The sequence below is a fragment of the Ranitomeya imitator genome, chromosome 7 (genome assembly GCF_032444005.1).
Source record: "Ranitomeya imitator isolate aRanImi1 chromosome 7, aRanImi1.pri, whole genome shotgun sequence".
Taxonomy (NCBI): domain Eukaryota; kingdom Metazoa; phylum Chordata; class Amphibia; order Anura; family Dendrobatidae; genus Ranitomeya; species Ranitomeya imitator.
In genome coordinates, this window is record NC_091288.1 from 187,070,606 (window position 1) to 187,098,572 (window position 27,967).

General features: G+C 43.8%; 1 protein-coding gene across 3 annotated transcripts in view; it reads right to left on the reverse strand.

Annotated features, from left to right (window-relative positions):
• Positions 1-798: 798 nt before the first annotated feature.
• LOC138645131 (acyl-coenzyme A synthetase ACSM3, mitochondrial-like) overlaps positions 799-27,967 on the reverse strand; it is a 59,618-nt gene continuing 32,449 nt past the window's right edge. For 2 of the 3 annotated variants that reach the window (XM_069734210.1, XM_069734211.1), the window contains 11 exons: positions 26,190-26,394; positions 25,957-26,100; positions 25,277-25,433; positions 24,345-24,424; positions 11,457-11,580; positions 11,110-11,190; positions 4,531-4,632; positions 3,812-3,939; positions 2,389-2,488; positions 1,737-1,856; positions 799-1,656 (listed from right to left, as the gene is read on the reverse strand). In XM_069734210.1, the coding sequence (XP_069590311.1) occupies positions 1,570-1,656; positions 1,737-1,856; positions 2,389-2,488; positions 3,812-3,939; positions 4,531-4,632; positions 11,110-11,190; positions 11,457-11,580; positions 24,345-24,424; positions 25,277-25,433; positions 25,957-26,100; positions 26,190-26,394 (1,328 nt within the window). In that variant the 3' untranslated portion in view covers positions 799-1,569. The remainder of the gene's footprint in view (positions 1,657-1,736; positions 1,857-2,388; positions 2,489-3,811; positions 3,940-4,530; positions 4,633-11,109; positions 11,191-11,456; positions 11,581-24,344; positions 24,425-25,276; positions 25,434-25,956; positions 26,101-26,189; positions 26,395-27,967) is intronic. The other variant, XR_011314711.1, reaches the window with a different exon arrangement.

Here is a 27,967-nt window from a genome sequence, read left to right on the forward strand (position 1 = left end):
TGCCCACCACCCACATAGCGTTTTAGCAGTCCGTTAAGTCGACTGCGTTACACCGCAGCATAACGCAGTGTAACGCAGTCTGTTAACGCTGCTATTAACACTGTGACAAACTTTTTACTATTGATGCTTCCTATGCAGCATCAATAGTAAAAAGATATAATGTTAAAAATAAAAAATGGTGCTATTCTCACCTTCCGCCGTCCACCGATGCGCGCGAGCGGCGAGGCTGCCGCCAGCTTCCGTTCCCAGAAATGCATTGCAAAACCGCTAAGTCATCTGGGTAATTTCGCAATGCATCACTGGGAACGGAAGCTGGCAGCAGCCTCGTGCGCATCGGTGGACGCCGGAGGGTGAGTATATAACTATTTTTTATTTTAATTCTTTTTTTTAACAGAGATATGGCGCCCACACTGCTGTATACTACGTGAGCTGTGTTATATACTGCGTGACTGATATATACTATGTGGGCAGTGTTATATACTGCGTGGGCTGTGTTATATACTATGTGGCTGCTATATACTATGTGGCTGCTATATACTACATGGCTGTGCTATATAGTACGTGGCTGCTGTATACTACGTGACTGTGCTATATACTACGTGACTGTGCTATATACTACGTGGCTGTACTATATCCTGCACCCCGAACTCCCGACATCCAGCGACAAATCAGTGACAGACGCAGTCCAGCCGCAAATTGACACGGGATTTAAACCACGCTTCGCTGATTGGTCGCGCCAATTTTAAATTTTAAAGTATTTCACTTTTTTTATTAATTTTAAATTTTAAAGTGTTTAACTTTTTATTTGAAAGGAAAAATATATATAAAAAAATGTGAAGGGAAAAAATATTTGTAAAACATATTCATGTTGAGATTACAAGATAACTATAGCGTAGCAGGTAAACCAGGTGTAACAATATGGAATCAATGAAGGACGAGGATAATAAAAATGGAAATCAGGGAGAGGAGGATTCCCCTAAGGGCCGGTATTAGGGCAGTAGAAGTGATGGTGGACCCAACATATTAAAGGGAACCTGTCACCTGAATTTGGCGGGACCGGTTTTCGGTCATATGGGCGGAGTTTTCGGGTGTTTGATTAACCCTTTCCTTACCCGCTGGCTAAACAGGCGTGTACTATGGAGGACATAGAATGAACTTCAATCCAATATTGCGGCCAGCATGCAGCCAGCAGGTAAGGAAAGGGTGAATCAAACACCCAAAAACTCCGCCCATATGACCAAAAACCGATCCCGCCAAATTCAGGTGACAGGTTCCCTTTAAAATACGTGAGCACATTTCAGGGCAGTGACCAGATCAGTGTGATCCTCAACCCAGATTCCACGCAGCGTTGGATTGTAGATCTTGAATCCATAGAGACCAGACTCTTGAATCCTTAAGGGTAGTCATTAAAAAAACCTCAGAAATTAGTAAACCAAAAATGTTATGATGGTGTCCCTCAGAACCCAAGTTGTCAGGAATCAGATGGTCACATACAGGTGGTCAGGAATCTGGAAGAAGACTACTTTATGTATACTAGTAATGGTAAGTTTTGCTTGTGGTAACTAGTCTTCAGGCTTTTCCCCATTCCTTATTTCTCAGCTCATTTCTCCGAATCTTCCCGCTGACTGTTTTTGGCAATTGTTGAACAAATTCAATCTATGAATAATAGAAGAATAATTTAGGACAAGTTTCAGCAGCTTCTTCAGCGACGGTGCTGGTGTCATGGAGTTACCTACCTTCCTTGGGTACTTGTACGGGGCGGTCACCTTCTTTACATGTTCTTGTAGTTCTTTAGTCAGTGTCTCCTGGTCATGGCGAGCGTATGTAGGGGACAAGACAACAAAAGCCTTCACCACCTGCACATTAAACATATGTATTAGGTATAAAACAGAATCATTTGTAGATTTAGGATACAATCTTTATATACAGAATGAAAGTTAGAAGTTAGCAATGTGAAGGTATGCTTCTAAAAGAGAAATGAGCTCCTTTTTGCTAGACTTGGGGAAACTTTACAAAAAACATGCAGGTATTCTGACATGGATTTTTAAAGTAAGCCACATCACATCTAGGACATCTATTTAATACTATATGCAATCTGCAGTGTGAAAGCGGTTTCCCTTTCATAGTTTTAATTGTTCTGCACAATGTTCTTTTACTAGCATCTGCTCTTGGTATTGCAGATTTATATAGGCATCAGTTCAAGATGTTCCTTAAACCTCCACCATATTTGACTGTAGGTACTGTGTTCTGTTCTTTCTAGGCCTCATTCCGGTTTCTTTTAAGACTTAGCACCATAAATACTCTTTTTCAGCTTACAAATCTTGTTGCATTCCAAATACTGTAAATTAAATATTACAGTGTTAGAGACAAGCATTCGCCCACAGCTACCTCTCCTCTGATCGGGTCCGGACTGCTGACCACCGCAGATTCCGCCACAGCCGGGTGCTCTATTAAGGCACTTTCTATTTCAAATGGTCCAATACGATATCTAAACAGATAAGAAGAAATTAAACTGTTTAAAGTGACCCTTCAGAACTCCCCATTAATAAGCCTCCCCATTAATTGCTTCAGTAAGTCATTAACGTGCGCTTATATACAACAGCCAATCAGAAGCAGCAGAGCGGCATTAGGAAGCATCCTAAACTAATGATGAGGCAGGGTGTGTGTCTTAGACTACCAAATATTGTACACTCTGGCAACAAAGCTCACCGATATCTTCTATATTACAAAGACTATTGCACCACCCTAAGGCCTGTGATTTGGTGCACAGTATGAAACATTGTGACAGTAATGAAGGCCTATATGGCCCCATTGGAATAATATTTCTGAAATGAATCCCAAGTATGGTGGTCAGAATGGGGCCTTACAGTGACCCGGGATAATATGCTACAACAATATGCTAAGAGACAAACTATTCATTTTAAGATGGACGTACCTTGACTTATTTTATTGCTACATGATCTGTGGGCAAATAACTAAAAACACATGGTGCACGAAATGTCATATTCGCGCTATCGTTTGCGGCTTTCTACTCATCTTTTGAATTTTACAAATGTGGCTTCAAAACTTGGTGGGATTTAATAGAAAGTCACGGCCACCAAGAGTCCAACAACTTTACTAAGTGCAAAGACAAAAAATGGCACAAAATCTTTGCCTGCCCATAGCGGGCATAAATTTAATTTTCTGGCTTTAAAAGGAAATGTATCAGTAGGACCAAGCCTCATGAGTCATCTATATGGGCATGTTGGTCCTTGTAAAGTGAATAAAGTAATACTTTCATATCTGCTCTCCGATGTTTTATTCCAGAGAAATCCATGTTTTTCTTGATATGTAAATGAGCTGTTAAGATCTATGGGCCGGACATAGATCTATTTGAGAATCTGCCTCTAGAGATTATTATAAATGACAAGAGTGTGAGACAAGTAGGTCAGGAGAGCAGACTTTCAGTCATTACATGTCTCACACCAGTAATGCCCCCTTTAATTTATAGTAAGCCCTGGAGGCAGATTCTCAGGGAGATCTATGTCTGGCTCATAGATCTTAACAGCTCATTTACATATTAAGAAAAATATGAATTTCTATGGAAAAACACACCAGATTGCAGATATCAAGGTATCATTTTATTCAACTTCTTATGGCCTACATGCCCATATAGACGGCTTAACGGGGTTGATCCTACTGGCAGATTCCCTTGAAGACAAACACTTAACTACAATCAATTTTTACAAAGCCCAATCTTTGATAGGATGCTTCGGGACAATTTATCAGGTAGACCGTTTCAATCCATTGTGTGTAAAAACAAAGTATTTACCCTGAAGACAATATAAGGTCATCTGATCTCCCAACAAACCAGAAATAGCCATCTTCATCCTTAATGCCTCTGTCTCCTGTAAGGTAAAAATCTCCTCTTCGGGTTGAGGCCGTTTTCTCCGGGTCGCCCTATTGCCAATGGATATTATACATCATCTGTAAAGGCTAAATCATTGCATTATGTATTGAATTGTGTTCTTTAAATGCAGATTCCAGAAGCTAAACCCACATTTAAAATGTCTTAAAAAAATAAATCACTGTAAGTGCCCCTTATACAATATGTCGATCTTTGCAGCCAACTTGTTTGTGCTGCTCCAATGAAAAATAGAGCAATCTGTGCAAAAAAAAAATGCTATTAAAAATGTCCTATCGATTACAGCTTCTATTCAGACATATAGGTTGCCATGGTAACAGACTACAAGCCAAACCTGTGTAGTCTGATCCTGCAGTCACACTACAAAAAAAATGCAGTACATGCAAATATTGAATATATGAATTTTGTCTTATTTCTTGCTAGCCTATCATTATATGTAATCCGTAAAGGACAGATAGAAGGGAGATGGACTGCAGAATCAGACTACACAAGGCTTTGTAGTCTGTTGCTATGGAGATACCAATGACTATTTGCAATGTTGCTTCATTATTCATATAAGATGGATTAGGACAATAAATAAAGTGGTTCCGAAGGCAAACAGAGACATGTTCTGTCAGTAATCTTACCGTGTATTGAGAAAAAAGACAAAAAGGTTTTTCAGGTGCGATACGGATTGCTATATCTCCTTCCTGATCTGGAGGTAATACACTGCCATCAGCATCAACTACCTGGGATGGTAAAATAATATAAATTAAAGGCATAGAATAAAGAAATGTAACCGACAGAACAAGTCCTTTCGCTTCTATGCCGGCTGCTTTCTATTTAACCCAATGACCACCTTGCGATTTTCCATTTTTGTTTTTTGCTGCCTTTCTTTCCAGAGCTATAACATTTTTATTTTTCCATCCATATGGCCGTATGAGGGCTTGTTTTTTTTGCTGGACGAGTTGTACTTTTGAATGACACCATTGATTTTACCATATAGTGTACTGGAAAATGGGGAAAAAAAGTGCAATTCCACAATCGTTGTTTGGGTTCTATTTATCGTGTTCACTAAATGCTAAAACTTACCTGGCATAATTATTCTCCAGGTCAGTACGAGTTCATAGACAACAAACGTCTAGGTTCTTTTTATTTAAAGAGATGAAAAAAAGGTCACCATTTTCCGAGACCCGTAGCGTCTCCATTTTTCAGTCTCTGGGGCTGGGTGAGGGCTTATTTTTGCACCTTGAGCTGACGTTTTTATTAATACCATTTTGGAGTAGATACAAAATTTTGATCGCCTGTTATTGTATTTTAGTTCAATGTTGCGGAGGCCAAAAAAAAACGTAATTCTGGCTTTTTTATTTTTTTATTTTTCATTAAGTAGTTTTCCTATTGGATTAATTTACTTTATATTTTGATTGGTCGGACATTTCTGAACGCAGCGATACCAAATATGTGTATTTTTTAATTTTTCAATGTGAATGTGGCAAAAGGGGGGTGATTTGCACTTTTATGTTTATTTTTTTAGTTAAATTTTTTTTTCATCTTTACTAGTCCTCTGAGAAGACTGGAAGCTGCGATCATCCGATCACCTGTGCTACACACAGCAGGGCTACCGTGGGCAGGGGTTGATAGGAGAATTACAATCACGGGCACTGGGGCCTTCTACAGACCCTTTGTTGTCATGACAACCTATTGACACCCTGCGGTGATGTGACACGGGCGCCAATGGGCGGGTCTTGTGACACTTTTTCGATCAGCACGTGTTAAGTGCCACTGTCAGTGATTGATAGCGGCATTTAACTTGTTAACAGCCACGGGTGGATCGCAGATCCAGACGCAGCTGTTAGAGGCCCATGACAGCTGATCAGAACTAGCTATCATGTGCAGGGAAAGATGCGGGCTCAGTGCCGGAGCCCGCATCAAATGTCGGAACACGACACGTCTAAGGTCGTGAAGGGTTTAAACTTTTAAGAGTCAGTTTCCAGGGCCAGCTATACTTTTATGGGGGCATTGTTAGTGGCAGCCTGGCAGCTGTTAAAAGGTTTCCACGGACAGGATTAGAGCAAGTTTTTCTGGCCTTCACCCTTTAACCCTTGTACAATGATATGGATTTGCACAAGGTCCCCTGGGTTGGGGCCATTGAGTCAGCTACTTGCCAGTGGAGCAAGCTGGCGGCAAGGAGTATAGTCATGCGAGGTCGATTCCAGGAAGTCAAAGTCAGAGGCAAAATTTTTAGGCTGGAGAATCATGAAAAAATGGGCCAACTTCAGAACAAAGTAAATACAGGCAAAACAGGGGTAAACAGACTGCAGATAACCAGAAAAGTATTCACTATAACTGGCAATGGAAACTGACTCTCAGGAGTTTAAATAGAGCGTACCTTGGCGCAGAACTGACAACAAGGAGAAACACTAACAAGTCAGAAATAAAAAGCCTGGAGTCAAGGTTGGGAGGAACTACAAGACCCAGGAATAAAACAGGGTTACTGCCTGTCACCAAATAAAATCCTAGAACAATAGCACTACAAGAACAAGAAGTAAAAATTGTATACTTTATTCAACCACAAATCACAATTAAAAAGATCACATATAGGGATTACATGAAATAACAATGAATTTGCCACAAAAATGACAGCATGGTACCCACAGGTAAGTGATAAAACTATATATATATATATATATATATATATATATATATATATATATATATATATAAAATTTTTGTGTGAAACTGTGGCCTCTGATACAGCTAGGGGACGCTGTTTGTTCTCCCCAGAATGTGCATGCAGATGGATGAAATCCATAGGTGTGCATGAGAGTCACGGATCTCCGGTCCGGGTTTTCCAGGTGGCTGAAGGCCACAGGTTTGTGTGTGTTTAAAAACCCTGCAGTAAGGGGTATGGGTGTCAGGTGTCTGGCCAGGTCAGGTGTGCAAGGTGCACGTCAGTGTCAGTCTGGTGTGTGCTGGTCTGCAGAGTGCATGGAGGCCAGCAGAGCCAGCACCCAGGGCAGCTGAATAGCCTGGCACCCACAGTGTACACAGAGATGCAAGTCGTCCATGGTACTGGTCTCGGATGTGGACAGTCCTGTGCCTGGAGGTGGATGTCCTGTACCTGAAGGAGTCGGATGTGGACAGTCCTGTGCCCGGAGGTGGATGTCCTGTGCCCGAAGGAGTCAGATGTGGACAGTCATGTGCCCGGAGGTGGATGTCCTGTGCCTGAAGGAGTCGGATGTGGACAGTCCTGTGCCCCGAGGTGGATGTCCTGTACCTGAAAGAGGACTAGCATATGCAACGATTGCAAACAGGTGGATATCCTGAACTGTGTACGACTGTGTGAGTAAAGAGTCTGTAAAGAGACTGTGATACAGTGATGCAGGACACTCATGAGAACTAGTCAGAGGAGGGCTGGCGTGTGTAGTGTCTGCAACATATGAGGCTGTGTGTATGGAGATGTATAGAGACTGTGAGATGGAGTGCGGTCGCCCAGGGAAACTGGACAAAGGAAGTCTGGCCTGTTTAGGGACCGCAAATCTAAAGCCATGTGATACGTATTGCTTTGAACTGGTGTAAACTGGTCACTGATAATATCCACTGAAGTTATATGCATTTATGTGAATTGGACTTTAATGCTGTGAAGAAACACATTAAAAGAGACTTTTGTGTTTGAATTTGTGGGTCACTGCTTCTTCACTGCATACAATGCTACTGCAGCTTTACAATATATATATCTGCAGACCACTCTAAAAGTGCAAGTGCATTGTACATAGGTACAAACATGCAGTAAATACTCACTATACATGTTACATTAACATTCAATCCTCTAACATCATTCAGGGAAGAGTTCTCCTCGATTTTACAGAAGGCTATCTCTGATGGTGTGATTACTACTCAAGCCCGGGAGATTTTGTTGTCTAAGGATCACTGCATTCCAACCCTGTATCTACTACCCAAGATCCACAAGCATCCTCAGACACCCCCAGGTACGCCCATAATCTCTGGGGTGGGTGGGCTTAGCGAGATCATCGAGAGGTATATTGATTTTTTACTCAAGCTCCTGGTGGAGACTATTCCGTTTTATCTTAAAGACACCTCTGATTTTCTTAAACAAATTGATTCCGTCCATGTTGATGAAGATATGCTCTTAGTCACATGTGACGTAGAGTCACTGTATACTAATATTCGCCACCAGGATGGTTTGAGAGCCGTCTCGCACTTTCTATCTATGATTAATCTCTCCCCCAGTGATATTGACTTTTTGATTATTCTTTTGCAATTTCTTTTGATCCACAATTTGTTTTGTTTTTTTTTCTTTTTAATGGATCCTTCTACCTACAGCTCCAGGGGACAGCTATGGGTGCCACTTGTGCGCCCTCGTACGCTAATCTGTTCCTGGGGCTTTAGGAGAGAGGGATCTTTTCTCGTCAGATCAGAGTTCATCAATGGAGCGGGTCCTATTTTGGGCCCGCTACATTGATGATATTTTTTGATCTGGCGAGGTACTTCTTGTCAGTTACAAACTTGTTTTCAGGAATTAAATGTCAATCATTTGAATATTCCTCTTCCGTATAAATTTGATTCTTGCCAGATTGATTTTTCATCATCATATTTTTTTATAGTTCCTGCGGATCCCTGTGTCCCTTCTTTTTGTCTAGCTTGATGATTTTTCATGCGACTACACCATTTTGAGGACGTCTGCACTCCATGAAATTATCTTATCTTCTAATGTGGTTTATTTTATGTCACTGTATAATAATGTGTATTTATTATCATTTTGAGTAGTATTTGGCTTATATTTGCCATCTATATTGTTCATTTATATATTCTCAGTATTATTTATTTATAAATAATTCTTTGTTTCACATTTCACTCTTTTTCCACTCCCCTTTTTTTCTTTTATTGCATCATAAGGTACTATACTGTCATATACACTGCTCATATCAATGTCCTTTCACTCATGTATTCACCTAGTCAGTTCCTCCTAATGATTGTTGTTGCTTTAAACACAATTACAGTGGGGCAAAAAAGTATTTAGTCAGTCAGCAATAGTGCAAGTTCCACCACTTAAAAAGATGAGAGGCGTCTGTAATTTACATCATAGGTAGACCTCAACTATGGGAGACAAACTGAGAAAAAAAAATCCAGAAAATCACATTGTCTGTTTTTTTAACATTTTATTTGCATATTATGGTGGAAAATAAGTATTTGGTCAGAAACAAAATTTCATCTCAATACTTTGTAATATATCCTTTGTTGGCAATGACAGAGGTCAAACGTTTTCTGTAAGTCTTCACAAGGTTGCCACACATTGTTGTTGGTATGTTGGCCCATTCCTCCATGCAGATCTCCTCTAGAGCAGTGATGTTTTTGGCTTTTCGCTTGGCAACACGGACTTTCAATTCCCTCCAAAGATTTTCTATAGGGTTGAGATCTGGAGACTGGCTAGGCCACTCCAGGACCTTGAAATGCTTCTTACAAAGCCACTCCTTCGTTGCCCTGGTGGTGTGCTTTGGATCATTGTCATGTTGAAAGACCCAGCCACGTTTCATCTTCAATGCCCTTGCTGATGGAAGGAGGTTTGCACTCAAAATCTCACGATACATGGCCCCATTCATTCTTTCATGTACCCGGATCAGTCGTCCTGGCCCCTTTGCAGAGAAACAGCCCCAAAGCATGATGTTTCCACCACCATGCTTTACAGTAGGTATGGTGTTTGATGGATGCAACTCAGTATTCTTTTTCCTCCAAACACGACAAGTTGTGTTTCTACCAAACAGTTCCAGTTTGGTTTCATCAGACCATAGGACATTCTCCCAAAACTCCTCTGGATCATCCAAATGCTCTCTAGCAAACTTCAGACGGGCCCGGACATGTACTGGCTTAAGCAGTGGGACACGTCTGGCACTGCAGGATCTGAGTCCATGGTGGCGTAGTGTGTTACTTATGGTAGGCCTTGTTACATTGGTCCCAGCTCTCTGCAGTTCATTCACTAGGTCCCCCCGCGTGGTTCTGGGATTTTTGCTCACCGTTCTTGTGATCATTCTGACCCCACGGGGTGGGATTTTGCGTGGAGCCCCAGATCGAGGGAGATTATCAGTGGTCTTGTATGTCTTCCATTTTCTAATTATTGCTCCCACTGTTGATTTCTTCACTCCAAGCTGGTTGGCTATTGCAGATTCAGTCTTCCCAGCCTGGTGCAGGGCTACAATTTTGTTTCTGGTGTCGTTTGACAGCTCTTTGGTCTTCACCAAAGTGGAGTTTGGAGTCAGACTGTTTGAGGGTGTGCACAGGTGTCTTTTTATACTGATAACAAGTTTAAACAGGTGCCATTACTACAGGTAATGAGTGGAGGAAAGAGGAGACTCTTAAAGAAGAAGTTACAGGTCTGTGAGAGCCAGAAATCTTGATTGTTTCTGACCAAATACTTATTTTCCACCATAATATGCAAATCAAATGTTAAAAAAACAGACAATGTGATTTTCTGGATTTTTTTTTTCTCAGTTTGTCTCCCATAGTTGAGGTCTACCTATGATGTAAATTACAGACGCCTCTCATCTTTTTAAGTGGTGGAACTTGCACTATTGCTGACTGACTAAATACTTTTTTGCCCCACTGTACCTGCTCAGAGCACATGTGCGTCGGCTCTCCGTTGCTGGGCATCACTGACGGCATCTTTCCTGGATCAGGGAGACTGACGTCCTTGTTCCTGCTCACATGATCAGTGTGGGTGTGTCCGAGTGACGCGGGCCCCCTCCTCCTATGACGCCCTCGCTGTTGCCTGGCTCCGGATATGCGCTGACTGCGCATGCGCCGCTATGATGCGGGATTCAGTTATTCGCGCCGGGATTGGCCCTTCTCCCATTCAAATAGTTCACTGTTTCCCAAGATGCCATACCCCCGGAAGAAGGCACTTATGCCGAAACGCGCGTTGGGGTGGGTGGCATGTCATCCCTATATATGATCTTTTTAATTGTGATTTGTGGTTGAATAAAGCATACAATTTTTACTTCTTGTTCTTGTAGTGCTATTCTTCTAGGATTTTATTTATTCTATGCACTGATCCGGTGATACACATCCTAGCACCCCTCAATAATTATTTTTGTGGTGTGTGTGTGTGGTCGGGTATTTATGCCTGTCACCAAAGCAGACGCAGGGGAAACAGGCACCAACACGGATATTACAATTATCCCATGTTCACACTACCGTAGAAACATAAATACCTGGACGTCGTAGGCTGGAGAAGCCTTTCCCATAGAGCCTGGTTTTATCTTCATTCCTTTAAATGTTCCACATACCAGGACCTAAATAGTAGTTTCTGTAGTTAGCTGCATGCAATTCATTTACTCTGATATTTAAAACTAAATAGGACCGTATTCACTCTCGTACATGTTGGATTGTGGGGGCATAGTTCAATGAGATTGATATGTAAAACTATAAAGGCTAAAAAAAAAAAGCAACAGATTCAGAATTCTGTACTACCATCTTTAAATCTTTTTAAGCATAGCACTAGTCACATAGAAAATGTACTTAGCTGCCTCTAATAAAGTTTTCTCCAGTTACAACTTACAGTCTCCGTTTGGCCATAGCCTTCATATAAGTCAAGCCCCGTGTTCGCTTTCCATTGCTTCATCACTTGAGGGTTGATGGGTTCCCCGGCGCTCACACAATGCTTTAGAGTCTTGAATTTGTAGCTTTATGAATAAAGAAAAAATACACAAATCCATTACAATCAGTGCAGTAATAAGGAACCCAAACTCAAAGTATAACCATAGGAACATTCATTACATGGGTATGTGAGGACGGGGCTGCAAACTCCATTCAGCCGATTTTGTATTAGAACTATGAATTTCCAATTTAACCCAATGGTTATTATTAAAATTGCTCCTTCTACAAATTATTTGATTCAATATTCATCTAAGGTTGGAGAGTAACCAAATACTGGGCAGCACGGTGGCTCAGTGGATAGCACTGCAGCCTTGCAGCGCTGGGGTCCTGGGTTCGAATCCCACCCAGGACAACATCTGCAAAGAGTTTGTATGTTCTCTCCGTGTTTGCGTGGGTTTCCTCCGGGCACTCCGGTTTCCTCCCACATTCCAAAGACATACTGATAGGGAATCTAGATTGTGAGCCCCATCGGGGACAGTGATGATAATGTGTGCAAAAAAAACTGTAAAGCGCTGCGGAATATGTTAGCGCTATATAAAAATAAAGATTATTAAATACAACCAACAGGTATTGATGCCATTGAGAGGCCGTGGGAAAGAGGTAAAGATGCATCAGCCCGGTGAGAGAACCTGCTGTATAATGATGGCATCTCTAGAAAATCAACCGGATTTTACCAAAGCTATAGTCTCTTGATATGAGGCTTCCCATAATTGGTGTGGACCAACTGGGCGGCTACGGACTTGGTGTTGGACTAAAATAGGGAAGCAAAGTATAAGAGAATGCAGGTTCTTCACCTCAGAACTTCCACAAAGATGTGTGGACTTTCCCACAGGGAATCCCCGTGGTGCAGCCCGATGAGTAGTCACTGTTAGCAATGGCTGACCTCAAGGTGGACTCACCATGGCAAGAAAACAGAGAGGTACCATCATCACATGGATCGATGTCAAAGAAAGAGGCAAACAGTAAGTAGAACACCTTAGGTCAGTAGATCATTGAGCAACAGAAGAAGACATTGGTGAAAGAACATACACTGAATGTATAGACTTCTTAAGAAAGCAAAAGTCAATACTCGTACATGTAGAACATCAGCAGGAGACCCAGCAAGAGGACAGCAGTGGATCCAACAGAAGAGCATCAGCAAGTAGGACCAGGGCAGGACAAGTGGGACACTAAGCAAGGGATGGTGGGATGGGCCATGACCTGTTGTGAATTCTGTTGTCGGGCTCCCTCCGGTGGTCATGAATGGTACTTCGGCTGGTTCTGTCCATGGACTTCCTCTGGTGGGTGTTTCTGAGTTTCCTTTCACAGGTGACGAGGTTAATTCGTTAGCTGCTGCTCTATTTGCCTCCACTTAGATCTTTGCTCCACGCCACCTGTCAATGTTTGAGTATTGGTCTAGTTCACTCCTGGATCGTTCTTGTGACCTGTCTTCCCATCAGAAGCTAAGTTCCAGCTTGTATTTCTTTGGTTTGCTATTTTTCTGTCCAGCTTGCTATTTAATTTGTTGTCTTGCTTGCTGGAAGCTCTGGGACGCAGACGGAGCGCCTCCGCACCGTGAGTCTTTTTGCGCCCTCTGCGTGGTCTTTTTGTAGGTTTTTGTGCTGACCGCAAAGTAACCTTTCCTATCCTCGGTCTGTTCAGTAAGTCGGGCCTCACTTTGCTTAATCTATTTCATCTCTGTGTTTGTATTTTCATCGTTACTCACAGTCATTATATGTGGGGGGCTGCCTTTTCCTTTGGGGAATTTCTCTGAGGCAAGGTAGGCTTTATTTTCCTATCTTCAGGGCTAGCTAGTTTCTTAGGCTGTGCCGAGTTGCATAGGGAGCGTTAGGCGCAATCCACGGCTATTTCTAGTGTGGTTGATAGGTTTAGGGATTGCGGTCAGCGGAGTTCCCACGTCCCAGAGCTCGTCCTTTATTATCAGTAACTATCAGGTCATTCCGTGTGCTCTTAACCACCAGTGACATTATTGTCCTGACCATCAGGTCATAACAGTACAGGTGGCCCAAAGTACTAATGCATCTCAATAGAGGGATAAGAGAAGTTCTGAGACCATTTTTTTTCTTTGCAGGGTGTTTTGTCTCTCTTTTCCCCTTTACCTCTGGGTGGTTCAGGACACTGGTGTAAACATGGACATTCAAGGTCTGTCCTCTTGGATGGATAATCTCACTACAAGGATACAAAACATTCAAGATTTTGTGGTTCAGGATCCGATGTCAGAGCCTAAGATTCCTATTCCTGATTTGTTTTTTGGTGATAGATCTAAGTTCTTGAATTTCAAAAATAATTGTAAATTGTTTCTTGCCTTGAAACCTCGCTCCTCAGGTGACCCTGTTCAACAAGTAAAGATCATTATTTCTTTGTTACGTGGGGACCCTCAAGACTGGGCATTTTCCCTTGCGCCAGGAGATCCGGCATTGCGTGATGTTGATGCGTTTTTCCTGGCGCTTGGATAGCTTTATGACGAACCTAATTCAGTGGATCAGGCAGAGAAAATCTTGCTGGCTCTGTGTCAGGGTCAGGATGAAGCGGAGATATATTGTCAGAAGTTTAGAAAGTGGTCTGTGCTCACTCAGTGGAATGAATGTGCCCTGGCAGCAATCTTCAGAAAGGGTCTCTCTGAAGCCCTTAAGGATGTCATGGTGGGGTTTCCCATGCCTGCTGGTCTGAATGAGTCTATGTCCTTGGCCATTCAGATCGATCGACGCTTGCGTGAGCGTAAAGCTGTGCACCATTTGGCGGTACTATCTGAGCATGGGCCTGAGCCTATGCAATGTGATAGGACTTTGACCAGAGCTGAACGGCAAGAACACAGACGTCGGAATGGGCTGTGTTTTTACTGTGGTGAATCCACTCATGCTATCTCCGTTTGTCCTAAGCGCACTAAGCGGTTTGCTAGGTCTGCTACCATTGGTACGGTACAGTCTAAATTTCTATTGTCCGTTACTCTAATTTCCTCTTTGTCATCCTATTCTGTTATGGCATTTGTGGATTCAGGCGCTGCCCTGAATTTGATGGACTTGGAGTATGCTAGGCGCTGTGGTTTTTTCTTGGAGCCCTTGCAGTACCCTATTCCATTGAGAGGAATTGATGCTACGCCTTTGGCCAAGAATAAGCCTTAGTATTGGACCCAATTGACCATGTGCATGGCTCCTGCACATCAGGAGGATATCCGCTTTCTGGTGTTGCATAATCTGCATGATATGGTCGTTTTGGGGTTGCCATGGCTACAGGTTCATAATCCAGTATTGGACTGGAAATCTATGTCTGTGTCCAGCTGGGGTTGCCAGGGGGTACATGGTGATGTTCCATTTTTGTCTATTTCGTCTTCCACTCCTTCTGAAGTTCCAGAGTTTTTGTCGGATTACCGGGATGTATTTGATGAGCCCAAAGCCAGTGCCCTACCTCCTCATAGGGATTGCGATTGTGCAATTAATTTGATTCCTGGTAGTAAGTTTCCTAAGGGCCGATTGTTCAATTTATCTGTGCCAGAACACGCCGCTATGCGGAGTTATATAAAGGAATCCTTGGAGAAAGGCCATATTCGCCCGTCGTCATCACCGTTAGGAGCAGGGTTCTTTTTTGTGGCCAAGAAGGATGGTTCTTTGAGACCTTGCATTGATTACCGCCTTCTTAATAAAATTACAGTCAAATTTCAGTATCCTTTGCCGTTGCTGTCTGATTTGTTTGCTCGTATTAAAGGGGCTAGTTAGTTCACCAAGATAGATCTTCGAGGGGCGTATAATATTGTGCGTATTAAACAAGGCGATGAATGGAAAACAGCATTTAATACGCCCGAGGGCCATTTTGAGTACCTGGTTATGCCATTCGGGCTTTCCAATGCTCCATCAGTATTTCAGTCCTTTATGCATGACATCTTCCGAGAGTACCTGGATAAATTCCTGATTGTGTATTTGGATGATATTTTGGTCTTTTCGGATGATTGGGAGTCTCATGTGAAGCAGGTCAGAATGGTGTTCCAGGTCCTTCGTGCAAATTCCTTGTTTGTGAAGGGGTCAAAGTGTCTCTTTGGAGTTCAGAAGGTTTCATTTTTGGGGTTCATTTTTTCCCCTTCTACTATCGAGATGGACCCTGTTAAAGTCCAGGCCATTTACGATTAGACTCAGCCGACATCTATGAAGAGCCTGCAAAAGTTCCTGGGCTTTGCTAATTTTTATCGGCGCTTCATCGCTAATTTTTCTACTGTTGCTAAACCGTTGACTGATTTGACCAAGAAAGGTGCTGATGTTGTCAATTGGTCTTCTGCGGCTGTAGAGGCTTTTCAGGAGTTGAAGCGTCGTTTTTCTTCTGCCCCTTTGTTGTGCCAGCCAGATGTTTCGCTTCCGTTTCAGGTTGAGGTTGATGCTTCTGAGATTGGAGCAGGGGCTGTTTTGTTGCAAAGAAGTTCCGATGGCTCGGTGATGAAGCCATGTGCCTTCTTTTCTAGAAAGTTTTCGCCTGCTGAGCGTAACTATGATGTTGGTAATCGTGAATTGTTGGCCATGAAGTGGGCATTCGAGGAGTGGCGTCATTGGCTGGAAGGAGCCAAGCATCGCTTGGTGGTCTTGACAGATCACAAGAATTTGACTTATCTTGAGTCTGCCAAACGGTTGAATCCGAGACAGGCTCGATGGTCATTATTTTTCTCCCGTTTTGATTTTGTGGTTTCGTACCTTCCGGGCTCTAAGAATGTGAAGGCTGATGCCCTGTCAAGGAGTTTTGTGCCTGACTCTCCGGGTGTTCCTGAGCCGGCGGGTATTCTCAAAGAGGGGGTAATTTTGTCTGCCATCTCCCCTGATTTGCGGCGGGTGCTGCAAAAATTTCAGGCTGATAGACCTGACCATTGCCCAGCGGAGAAACTGTTTGTCCCTGATAGATGGAATAGTAGAGTTATCTCTGAGATTCATTGTTCTGTGTTGGCTGGGCATCCTGGAATCTTTGGTACCAGAGATTTGGTGGCTAGATCCTTCTGGTGGCCGTCTTTGTCAAGGGATGTGCGTTCTTTTGTGCAGTCCTGTGGGACTTGTGCTCGGGCTAAGCCCTGTTGTTCTCGTGCCAGTGGGTTGCTTTTGCCCTTGCCGGTCCCGAAGAGGCCCTGGACGCATATTTCTATGGATTTTATTTCGGATCTCCCCGTCTCTCAAAAGATGTCGGTCATTTGGGTGGTTTGTGATCGCTTTTCTAAGATGGTCCATTTGGTACCTTTGTCTAAATTGCCTTCCTCCTCTGATTTGGTGCCATTATTTTTCCAGCATGTGGTTCGTTTACATGGTATCCCGGAGAACATCGTTTCTGACAGAGGTTCCCAGTTTGTTTCAAGGTTTTGGCGATCCTTTTGTGCTAGGATGGGCATTGATTTGTCTTTTTCCTCGGCTTTCCATCCTCAGACAAATGGCCAAACCGAACGAACTAATCAGACTTTGGAAACATATCTGAGATGCTTTGTTTCTGCTGATCAGGATGATTGGGTGTCCTTTTTACCGTTGGCTGAGTTCGCCCTTAATAATCGGGCCAGCTCGGCTACTTTGGTTTCGCCGTTTTTCTGCAATTCTGGTTTCCATCCTCGTTTCTCTTCAGGGCAGGTTGAGTTTTCAGACTGTCCTGGTGTAGATACTGTGGTGGATAGGTTGCAGCAGATTTGGACTCATGTGGTGGACAATTTGACATTGTCCCAGGAGAAGGCTCAACGTTTCGCTAACCGCCGGCGCTGTGTGGGTCCCCGACTTCGTGTTGGGGATTTGGTTTGGTTGTCGTCTCGTTATGTTCCTATGAAGGTTTCCTCTCCTAAGTTTAAGCCTCGTTTCATTGGTCCGTATAAGATTTCTGAGGTTATCAATCCTGTGTCATTTCGTTTGGCCCTTCCTGCTTCTTTTGCCATCCATAATGTGTTCCATAGGTCGTTATTGCGGAGATACGTGGCGCCTGTGGTTCCATCCGTTGATCCTCCTGCCCCGGTGTTAGTTGAGGGGGAGTTGGAGTATGTGGTGGAGAAGATTTTGGATTCTCGTGTTTCGAGACGGAAACTCCAGTACCTGGTCAAGTGGAAGGGTTATGGTCAGGAAGATAATTCCTGGGTTTTTGCCTCTGATGTTCATGCTGCCGATCTGGTTCGTGCCTTTCATTTGGCTCATCCTGGTCGGCCTGGGGGCTCTGGTGAGGGTTCGGTGACCCCTCCTCAAGGGGGGGGTACTGTTGTGAATTCTATTGTCGGGCTCCCTCCGGTGGTCATGAATGGTACTTCGGCTGGTTCTGTGTCATGATCCCAATGGCAGGGGATCACAAAAAGGACAAGCACAGATACAAACAAGCTCTAGGGCGATGGAACCTGAGCTGACCGCGACCCTGAACCTAACACACAAATAAAAGTAGCCGGGGAACGTGCCTACGATGATCCTAGACGTCTCGCTCCAGCCGAAGATCTAACTTCCCCTATCAGAAGAAACACAGACCTCTCTTGCCTCCAGAGAAATACCCCACAGCAAATAGCAGCCCCCCACATATAATGACGGTGAAATGAGAGGAAAGCACATACGTAGTATGAAAACAGTTTCAGCAAAATGAGGCCCGCTAAAGCTAGATAGCAGAGGAAACAAAAGTGAACTGCGCGGTCAGCGAAAAACCCTTCAAAAAACCATCATGAAATTACTTGAACTCATGTGCCAACTCATTGTACATGAAAAGCAATTTCAGCCCACTAGAGCAACCAGCAGCAGAGAATCACATATCTGCAGGCTGGACTAAAAACCAAATTAAGCAAAACACAAAACAGAAAAATCCAAACTTAGCTTGTCCAGAAGGTACTAGGAGCAGGGAGCAGAGGTAACAAGACACACTGGATACATTGATAACCGGCGAGGAAATGCCAGCAAAGCCAGGTTAAATAGGAAACTCCCATATGCTGATGGAACAGGTGGAACCCAGAAACCCAGGAAAGACAAGTCACCCAGTACCATCAGTAACCACCAGAGGGAGCCCAAAAACAGAACTCACAACAGTACCCCCCCTTGAGGAGGGGTCACCGAACCCTCACGAGAACCACCAGGGCGACCAGGATGAGCCCTATGAAAAGCGCGAACCAAATCATCAGCATGAACATCCGAGGCAACCACCCAAGAATTATCCTCCTGACCATAACCCTTCCACTTGACCAAATACTGGAGTTTCCGTCTGGAAACACGAGAATCCAAGATCTTCTCCACAACATACTCCAATTCTCCCTCCACCAGCACTGGAGCAGGAGGCTCAAGAGAAGGAACAACAGGTACCTCATACTTCCGCAACAACGACCGATGAAACACATTATGAATAGCAAACGATGCCGGGAGATCCAAACGAAACGACACAGGGTTAAGAATTTCCAAGATCCTATAGGGACCGATGAACCGAGGCTTGAACTTAGCAGAAGAGACCTTCATAGGAACAAAACGAGAAGCCAACCACACCAAGTCACCAACAAGAAGTCGAGGACCCACGCGGCGACGGCGATTAGCAAACTGCTGAGCCTTCTCCTGGGACAACTTCAAATTGTCCACCACATGACTCCAAATCCGATGCAACCTATCCACCACCATGTCCACTCCAGGACAATCAGAAGGTTCCACCTGACCAGAGGAAAAACGAGGATGAAACCCCGAATTACAAAAGAAAGGAGAAACCAAGGTAGCAGAACTAGCCCGATTATTAAGGGCAAACTCGGCCAGCGGCAAAAAGGTAACCCAGTCATCCTGATCAGCAGAAACAAAACACCTTAAATAAGTTTCCAAGGTCTGATTAGTTCGTTCAGTCTGGCCATTCGTCTGAGGATGGAATGCAGACGAAAAGGACAAATCAATGCCCATCTTAGCACAGAAAGTCCGCCAAAATCTAGACACAAACTGGGATCCCCTGTCAGAAACGATGTTCTCAGGAATCCCATGCAAACGAACCACATTCTGAAAAAACAGAGGGACCAACTCAGAGGAGGAAGGCAACTTAGGCAAGGGTACCAGATGAACCATTTTAGAAAAGCGATCACACACAACCCAGATGACGGACATTTTTTGAGAGACAGGGAGATCCGAAATAAAGTCCATGGAAATGTGCGTCCAAGGCCTCTTCGGGATAGGCAAAGGTGACAACAATCCACTGGCCCGAGAACAGCAAGGCTTAGCCCGAGCACAAACCTCACAAGACTGCACAAAAGAACGCACATCCCTCGACAAGGAAGGCCACCAAAAAGACCTGGCCACCAAGTCTCTAGTACCAAATATTCCAGGATGACCTACCAACGCAGAAGAATGGACCTCGGAGATGACTCTACTGGTCCAATTATCCGGAACAAACAGTCTCTCAGGCGGACAACGATCAGGTTTAGCCACCTGAAACTCCTGCAAAGCACGTCGCAAGTCTGGGGAGACAGCAGACAAAATCACCCCATCCCTAAGGATACCAGAGGGCTCAGAATTTTCAAGGGAGTCAGGCACAAAACTCCTAGAAAGAGCATCCGCCTTCACATTCTTTGAACCTGGCAGGTATGAAACCACAAAATTGAAACGAGAGAAAAACAGTGACCAACGAGCCTGTCTAGGATTCAGACGCCTGGCAGACTCAAGGTAAATCAAATTTTTGTGATCAGTCAAGACCACCACACGATGTCTAGCACCCTCTAGCCAATGACGCCACTCCTCAAATGCCCACTTCATGGCCAAAAGTTCCCGATTACCAACATCATAATTCCGCTCAGCCGGCGAAAACTTTCTAGAAAAAAACGCGCATGGCTTCATCACTGAGCCATGGGAGCTTCTCTGTGACAAAACCGCCCCCGCTCCAATCTCGGAAGCATCAACCTCAACCTGAAAAGGGAGCGAAACATCTGGCTGATGCAACACAGGAGCAGAAGAAAACCGGCGCTTAAGTTCCTGAAAGGCCTCCACAGCCGCAGGAGACCAATTAGCAACATCAGCACCCTTCTTAGTCAAATCCGTCAAAGGCTTAACAACACTAGAAAAATTAGTTATAAAACGACGATAGAAATTAGCAAAGCCCAAGAACTTCTGTAGACTCTTAAGAGATGTAGGCTGCGTCCAGTCACAAATAGCCTGAACCTTGACGGGATCCATCTCAATAGTAGAAGGGGAAAAAATATACCCCAAGAAAGAAATCTTCTGGACTCCAAAGAGACACTTTGAGCCTTTTACAAACAAGGAATTGGCCCGCAGGACCTGAAACACCTTCCTGACCTGCTGAACATGAGACTCCCAGTCATCAGAAAAAACCAAAATATCATCCAAATACACAATCATAAATTTATCCAGATATTCACGGAAAATATCGTGCATAAAGGACTGGAAGACTGAAGGAGCATTAGAAAGTCCAAAAGGCATTACCAAATACTCAAAATGGCCCTCAGGCGTATTAAATGCGGTTTTCCACTCATCACCTTGCTTTATTCGTATAAGATTATACGCACCCCGAAGATCAATCTTAGTGAACCATTTAGCCCCCTTAATGCGAGCAAACAAATCAGTCAACAATGGCAAAGGATACTGATATTTTACGGTAATCTTATTCAAAAGACGATAATCTATACAAGGCCTCAAGGAACCATCTTTTTTGGCCACGAAAAAAAAAACCTGCTCCCAAAGGGGACAAAGATGGACGGATATGTCCCTTTTCCAAGGACTCCTTAACATAATCCCGCATAGCAGTATGCTCTGGCACTGACAGATTGAACAAACGACCTTTAGGAAATTTACTGCCCGGAATTAAATTTATAGCACAATCGCAATCCCTGTGAGGAGGAAGCGAACTGAGCTTAGGCTCCTCAAAAACATCCCGATAGTCAGACAAAAACACAGGAATCTCAGAAGGAGTAGATGAAGCGATAGAAATCGGAGGTGCATCATCATGAACCCCCTGACAACCCCAGCTTAACACAGACATTGATTTCCAGTCAAGGACTGGATTATGAGTTTGTAACCATGGCAGACCAAGTACTAGAACATCATGCAAATTATACAGTACCAGGAAGCGAATCACCTCCTGATGAACGGGAGTCATACGCATGGTCACTTGTGTCCAGTACTGGGGTTTATTCATAGCCAAAGGTGTAGAGTCAATTCCCTTCAAAGGAATAGGGACTTCCAGAGGCTCCAGACTAAACCCACAGCGATTGGCAAATGACCAATCCATAAGACTCAGGGCAGCGCCTGAATCCACATAGGCATCGACGGAAATGGATGATAATGAACAAATCAGAGTCACAGACAGAATGAACTTAGACTGTAAAGTACTAATGGCAACAGACTTATCAACCTTTTTTGTGCGTTTAGAGCATGCTGATATAACATGAGCTGAATCACCACAATAAAAGCACAACCCTTTTTTCCGCCTATACTTTTGCCGTTCACTTCTGGACTGAATTCTATCACATTGCATTATCTCAGGTGACGGTTCAGACGACACCGCCAAATGATGCACAGGTTTGCGCTCCCGTAAACGCCGATCAATCTGAACAGCCATAGTCATAGACTCATTCAGACCAGCAGGCGCAGGGAACCCCACCATAACATCTTTAATGGCCTCAGAAAGGCCATCTCTAAACTTTGCAGCCAGAGCGCACTCATTCCACTGAGTAAGTACCGACCACTTCCGAAATTTTTGACAATAAATTTCTGCTTCATCTTGCCCCTGAGAGAGGGCCAACAAAGCTTTTTCAGCCTGAATCTCTTGGTTAGGTTCCTCATAGAGCAAACTCAATGCCAGAAAAAAACGCATCTGCATTAAGCAACGCAGGGTCCCCTGGTGCCAATGCAAATGCCCAATCCTGAGGGTCACCCCGCAGGAAAGATATAATTATCTTGACTTGCTGAGCAGGGTCTCCAGAGGAGCGAGATTTCAAAGAAAGAAACAACTTGCAATTGTTCCTAAAATTCAGAAAACGAGCTCTATCTCCAGAAAAAAACTCTGGGACAGGAATTCTAGGTTCAGACATAGGAGCATGTACAACAAAATCCTGTATATTTTGAACCTTAGTGGCAAGATTATTCAGGCTGGAAGCCAAACTCTGGACGTCCATGATAAACAGCTGAGATCAGAGCCATTCAAAGATTAAGAGGAGGAGGAAGTAGCCAGGCTGCAATAAGGCTAGGCAGCAAACTCTGAGGGAAAGGGAAAAAAAAAAACTTCCTCAGACTACTTATCCTCCTACTTCAGCCAATACAATTAACACTTTGTGTCCGGTTATACTGTCATGATCCCAATGGCAGGGGATCACAAAAAGGACAAGCACAGATACAAACAAGCTCTAGGGCGATGGAACCTGAGCTGACCGCGACCCTGAACCTAACACACAAATAAAAGTAGCCGGGGAACGTGCCTACGATGATCCTAGACGTCTCGCTCCAGCCGAAGATCTAACTTCCCCTATCAGAAGAAACACAGACCTCTCTTGCCTCCAGAGAAATACCCCACAGCAAATAGCAGCCCCCCACATATAATGACGGTGAAATGAGAGGAAAGCACATATGTAGTATGAAAACAGTTTCAGCAAAATGAGGCCCGCTAAAGCTAGATAGCAGAGGATACAAAAGTGAACTGCGCGGTCAGCGAAAAACCCTTCAAAAAACCATCCTGAAATTACTTGAACTCATGTGCCAACTCATGGTACATGAAAAGCAATTTCAGCCCACTAGAGCAACCAGCAGCAGAGAATCACATATCTGCAGGCTGGACTAAAAACCAAATTAAGCAAAACACAAAACAGAAAAATCCAAACTTAGCTTGTCCAGAAGGTACTAGGAGCAGGGAGCAGAGGTAACAAGACACACTGGATACATTGATAACCGGCGAGGAAATGCCAGCAAAGCCAGGTTAAATAGGAAACTCCCATATGCTGATGGAACAGGTGGAACCCAGAAACCCAGGAAAGACAAGTCACCCAGTACCATCAGTAACCACCAGAGGGAGCCCAAAAACAGAACTCACAACAGTTCTGTCCATGGACTTCCTCTGGTGGGTGTTTCTGAGTTTCCTTTCACAGGTGACAAGGTTAATTCGTTAGCTGCTGCTCTATTTAACTCCACTTAGATCTTTGCTCCACGCCACCTGTCAATGTTTGAGTATTGGTCTAGTTCACTCCTGGATCGTTCTTGTGACCTGTCTTCCCATCAGAAGCTAAGTTCCAGCTTGTATTTCTTTGGTTTGCTATTTTTCTGTCCAGCTTGCTATTTAATTTGTTGTCTTGCTTGCTGGAAGCTCTGGGACGCAGAGGGAGCGCCTCCGCACGGTGAGTCGGTGCGGAGGGTCTTTTTGCGCCCTCTGCGTGGTCTTTTTGTAGGTTTTTGTGCTGACCGCAAAGTAACCTTTCCTATCCTCGGTCTGTTCAGTAAGTCGGGCCTCACTTTGCTTAATCTATTTCATCTCTGTGTTTGTATTTTCATCTTTACTCACAGTCATTATATGTGGGGGGCTGCCTTTTCCTTTGGGGAATTTCTCTGAGGCAAGGTAGGCTTTATTTTCCTATCTTCAGGGCTAGCTAGTTTCTTAGGCTGTGCCGAGTTGCATAGGGAGCGTTAGGCGCAATCCACGGCTATTTCTAGTGTGGTTGATAGGTTTAGGGATTGCGGTCAGCGGAGTTCCCACGTCCCAGAGCTCGTCCTTATTATCAGTAACTATCAGGTCATTCTGTGTGCTCTTAACCACCAGGTCCATTATTGTCCTGACCACCAGGTCATAACAATGACCATTCCAAACCTAAGGTTCAGAGACAGTTTTCTGATATTTCAATCAGTAGTATTCTATATGTACCTACCTTCCAAGGTCGCATAACACCAGCATACGATAGGCGGTTGGAGGAGCGCAGAATGCAGTAACAGGGTAGTTGGCCAATGTCTGCATGAGTAAAGAAAGCTTCCATTATACTGCTATTCGGGTAATCAGCTGCACACTATTTGGTTTAGAATTTGATGACTTTTATACAAATATATTATTTTTATTCACACATAAGATTAATCAACTTAAAAAGTTAAGGAACTTTGTAGAAGAACCGTGATGAAAATATCAGGCTTAGGTAAGTTAGTAGAGGGAGGAAGCAGATGCTGTAAAGTTCCTTTTACAAAAGATTCAGTTTTAAGTAAAGCAAGAGTGAAGATGTTCGAAACAGTGGACAGAGAGTCACACTGGTGTTTTGGAGTACTGTGGGGGTGATGTCACGGGTAGAGGAGTATAATTGTGAAGATGGGCTGACAGCCAAATCTACTGCGAGTTTGTCTAATAGGGGCAGTGTATAGTGAAGAGGGGAGATGAACCCGACAACATCATCTTTGGGGAGAGTCAGGGGCCTTTATAGACATTAGACTTTTGGCCGAACCATTGGATATCTGCAGGTTCAACTGATGTTAGTTTAATGTGTATGGGAAGCCTAAGGAGGCGGTAAAAAGTATGAAGCAGTCATTTTTGTAATTAGATTGTGAGGATATGACAATGATGTCTTAGGCTGGTTTGGCGAAGTGAAGGGCAGGGTTATAAGTTCAGAGCATGAACTTAATAGAGCTCATCGGCAGATATGTGACTTCTAGCATATGAGTTGGAGACTTGTGCCATTAGTTTGGGCACCTAGGGGCACTTCTTCAACAAGAGCACTTTCAGAGTCATTCTCCAAACACTAACATTTTTATAGATTTTCTGGTGCTTTGTGATATTTTTCCTCCCTCTCTATAATAACGACTTGCTATCTGAACTTACTTCCAACGTTGCAGTTGGGTCAAATCGGGGCATGTAATGAGCGAACACACACGAGCCTTGGATCCAAGGAGAAAAAACACTGCCCCATGCAGACTTTGCCCAACCCGTGTCTGATGTATTCCAAAACACGTCGGAAGGAATTAAATCCATCCAATACCTGTATGGGGGGAATAGTTACAAAATTATTCTGTAAATTTACTGTATATTTTTGCATATTTTTTTTCAATGACATCAGAGACCTGCTGTTAGAACCCAGCACATATAACATTGTTCATTGGGCCATGGTTGCCAATCATTAATAATCAGGGAAAAAAGAACTTTACAAGATCAGATCAGAATTTTTTTTGTTACCAAGATCACCTTGGTCCTACCAAGCTAAGCTGGGCCTGGCATCTGCCCGAATGTGCTTGACATTCACCCTACTTTGGACATTGCAGTTGAGGACAATTTAACGTATTGCCTTTGCAATTAATTAAAAGTGTTTTTTTTTTTTTTCAGGACATTTTTCCTAATTTTTTGCCAGGTGCAGCTCAGTTCTGCTTATTTAAATGGGTCTTGGCTTCAGTACCGGTATAGTCACTAGAAAATGTATTTGGGATTCAGTCCCTCACCGATCGAAAGAATAAGTCATCAACTTATTGTCCCAGAACATCCCTACAATTTCTTGCATATTTACTTACTTTCCATTTACCGTCATTCCTAGCCCGTAGCTGCAGTGACTGTGTTCTGTCATTTTTGGAGAACCCGTTGTCCCACTAGTGAAGTAAATGGTCATTGGATCTGTACTCCTTGTCCTCACACAAATGTGCTTGTCATTGACCGCCCTTAAATAAGTGTGAATATATCGTTAATTACAATTTATTACATGATCCTTGGTGACTGTATCATTACAAGCCAATAGGATGGGACATACGTATAGAGATCTTGAAAATTCAGCCACCCTTCTCTTCTTCCAGCCACGACCATTTTGTTTTTTAGTAATGGAGCTTGGGATGAGATGGCGTCTACAGTTGGGGCCAGTTCTTGGCTTGTGATAATGCACCTTGCATCTGATGTTTGTAACCTGTGCAAAATATCTTTTGCTGTAAGTTGTGTTGTCCCAGGAATTAGAACTAAACCTGTGAATTAATGGAAACTTCAGGTGAAACTTGTTATATTTTAAAGTTTGAGGAGGGAAACAGCAGAGAAAAAAAATGTCTTGAGAAACAAAAACTTTTGCTTTCAAGTTCCAGGACCAAAAAGCAAAATTTGTAATTGGCCTCAAAAACATCCACATTTTATTCATGGTATGTGTTAGGGACTTGCGGAACGCACCAAGAATCAGATGTTATGGTATTAGGTGCGTTCGCAGTCCGAGGTCCACCGTGCAGGTAAAAGACCCTGCTGCTAGTAAGACGGACTATATGGCGGTACTAAGTATACACACATGGGTTAACTTCACCCTGCATAAAGGAAGCGATCCTGTTGCGTCACAGGACCGCAGTACCGCACATAAAGCGCGAGCAAGAAGTCAGCGGACTCAACCCCTACACAGGATTGAAGTCCGATTAGACACTTGCTGGCACAACACCGCAACTGGGTGTGTCAGAGGAACATAAATAATAATATTAAGGCACAAGAGTGCGTGCGGTGCCGCACTGACGGACGCCACTAACCACCCAGGCTTGGGTCAGGAAAGCGCAGAGCAAGCACACAGCGCCGTACTGGCGGACACAGCAACTGGTAGCTGTAATGTGTGTTTCGTGCTGTTGGATAAGTCGGGCGCTAGATAGCAAACATACACCTTCCGCGAACAGACATTCAATAGGGAGGGTTATTTAAAGAGCGACTTTAACTCACAACACACACACATATTTACAAGACAATACTAGCGCATCGCCGTGCGGTCATGCGCAGTTTATATAGCTGCAGCACAGGAAACAGCTACAGAAGTTTTGCCCTTTCAGGACCTGCCAAAAGGACCAATGGGATGTGCTGCAGTACCTGAGCATGTGACCCTCGATCTCCAACGGGAGATCCTGCCCTGGGCATGCTCAGACAGAGAAAAGCAGGACTTAGATCCAGAAACGTCCACTCGCCGCTGCCCAGCACTGGCTTCAATGGCAGAAGCAGGAAAAGCAGCAGTAACTCTTCGCACAGAGTCAGACTGAGCGAGACGCTGGGATCGACGTCACTGCTGAGCAGACTCCACTGCGGCTGGAGAAGAATGGGAGACCGCAGCGGAGACGGATCGAGATTCCCCCTGTGCAGCAGAGGAAACTCGACTCCTAACATTACCCCCCCCTCCTTGGGCCTCGCTACGTTCGAAGGCAGCAATGAGCTGCGGGGCCCGAATGTGCTCAACAGGCTCCCAGGACCTGTCCTCTGGGCCATAACCCTTCCAGTCCACCAAATAAAAATTTTTGCCACGTACCACCTTGAACCCCAAAATAGCGTTCACCTCATAATCGTCCGTAGACGAACCCGATGTCCCAGCAGATGACTCGGAAAACCGGGACATATACAGTTAGGTCCATATATAACATTTTTCTAATTTTGGTTATAGATATTACCACAATTAATTTTAAACAAAACAATTCAGATGCAGTTGAAGATCAGACTTTCAGCTTTCATTTGAGGGTATCCACATTAAAATTTTATGAACGGTTTAGGAGTTTCAGCTCCTTAACATGTGCCACCCGGTTTTTAAAG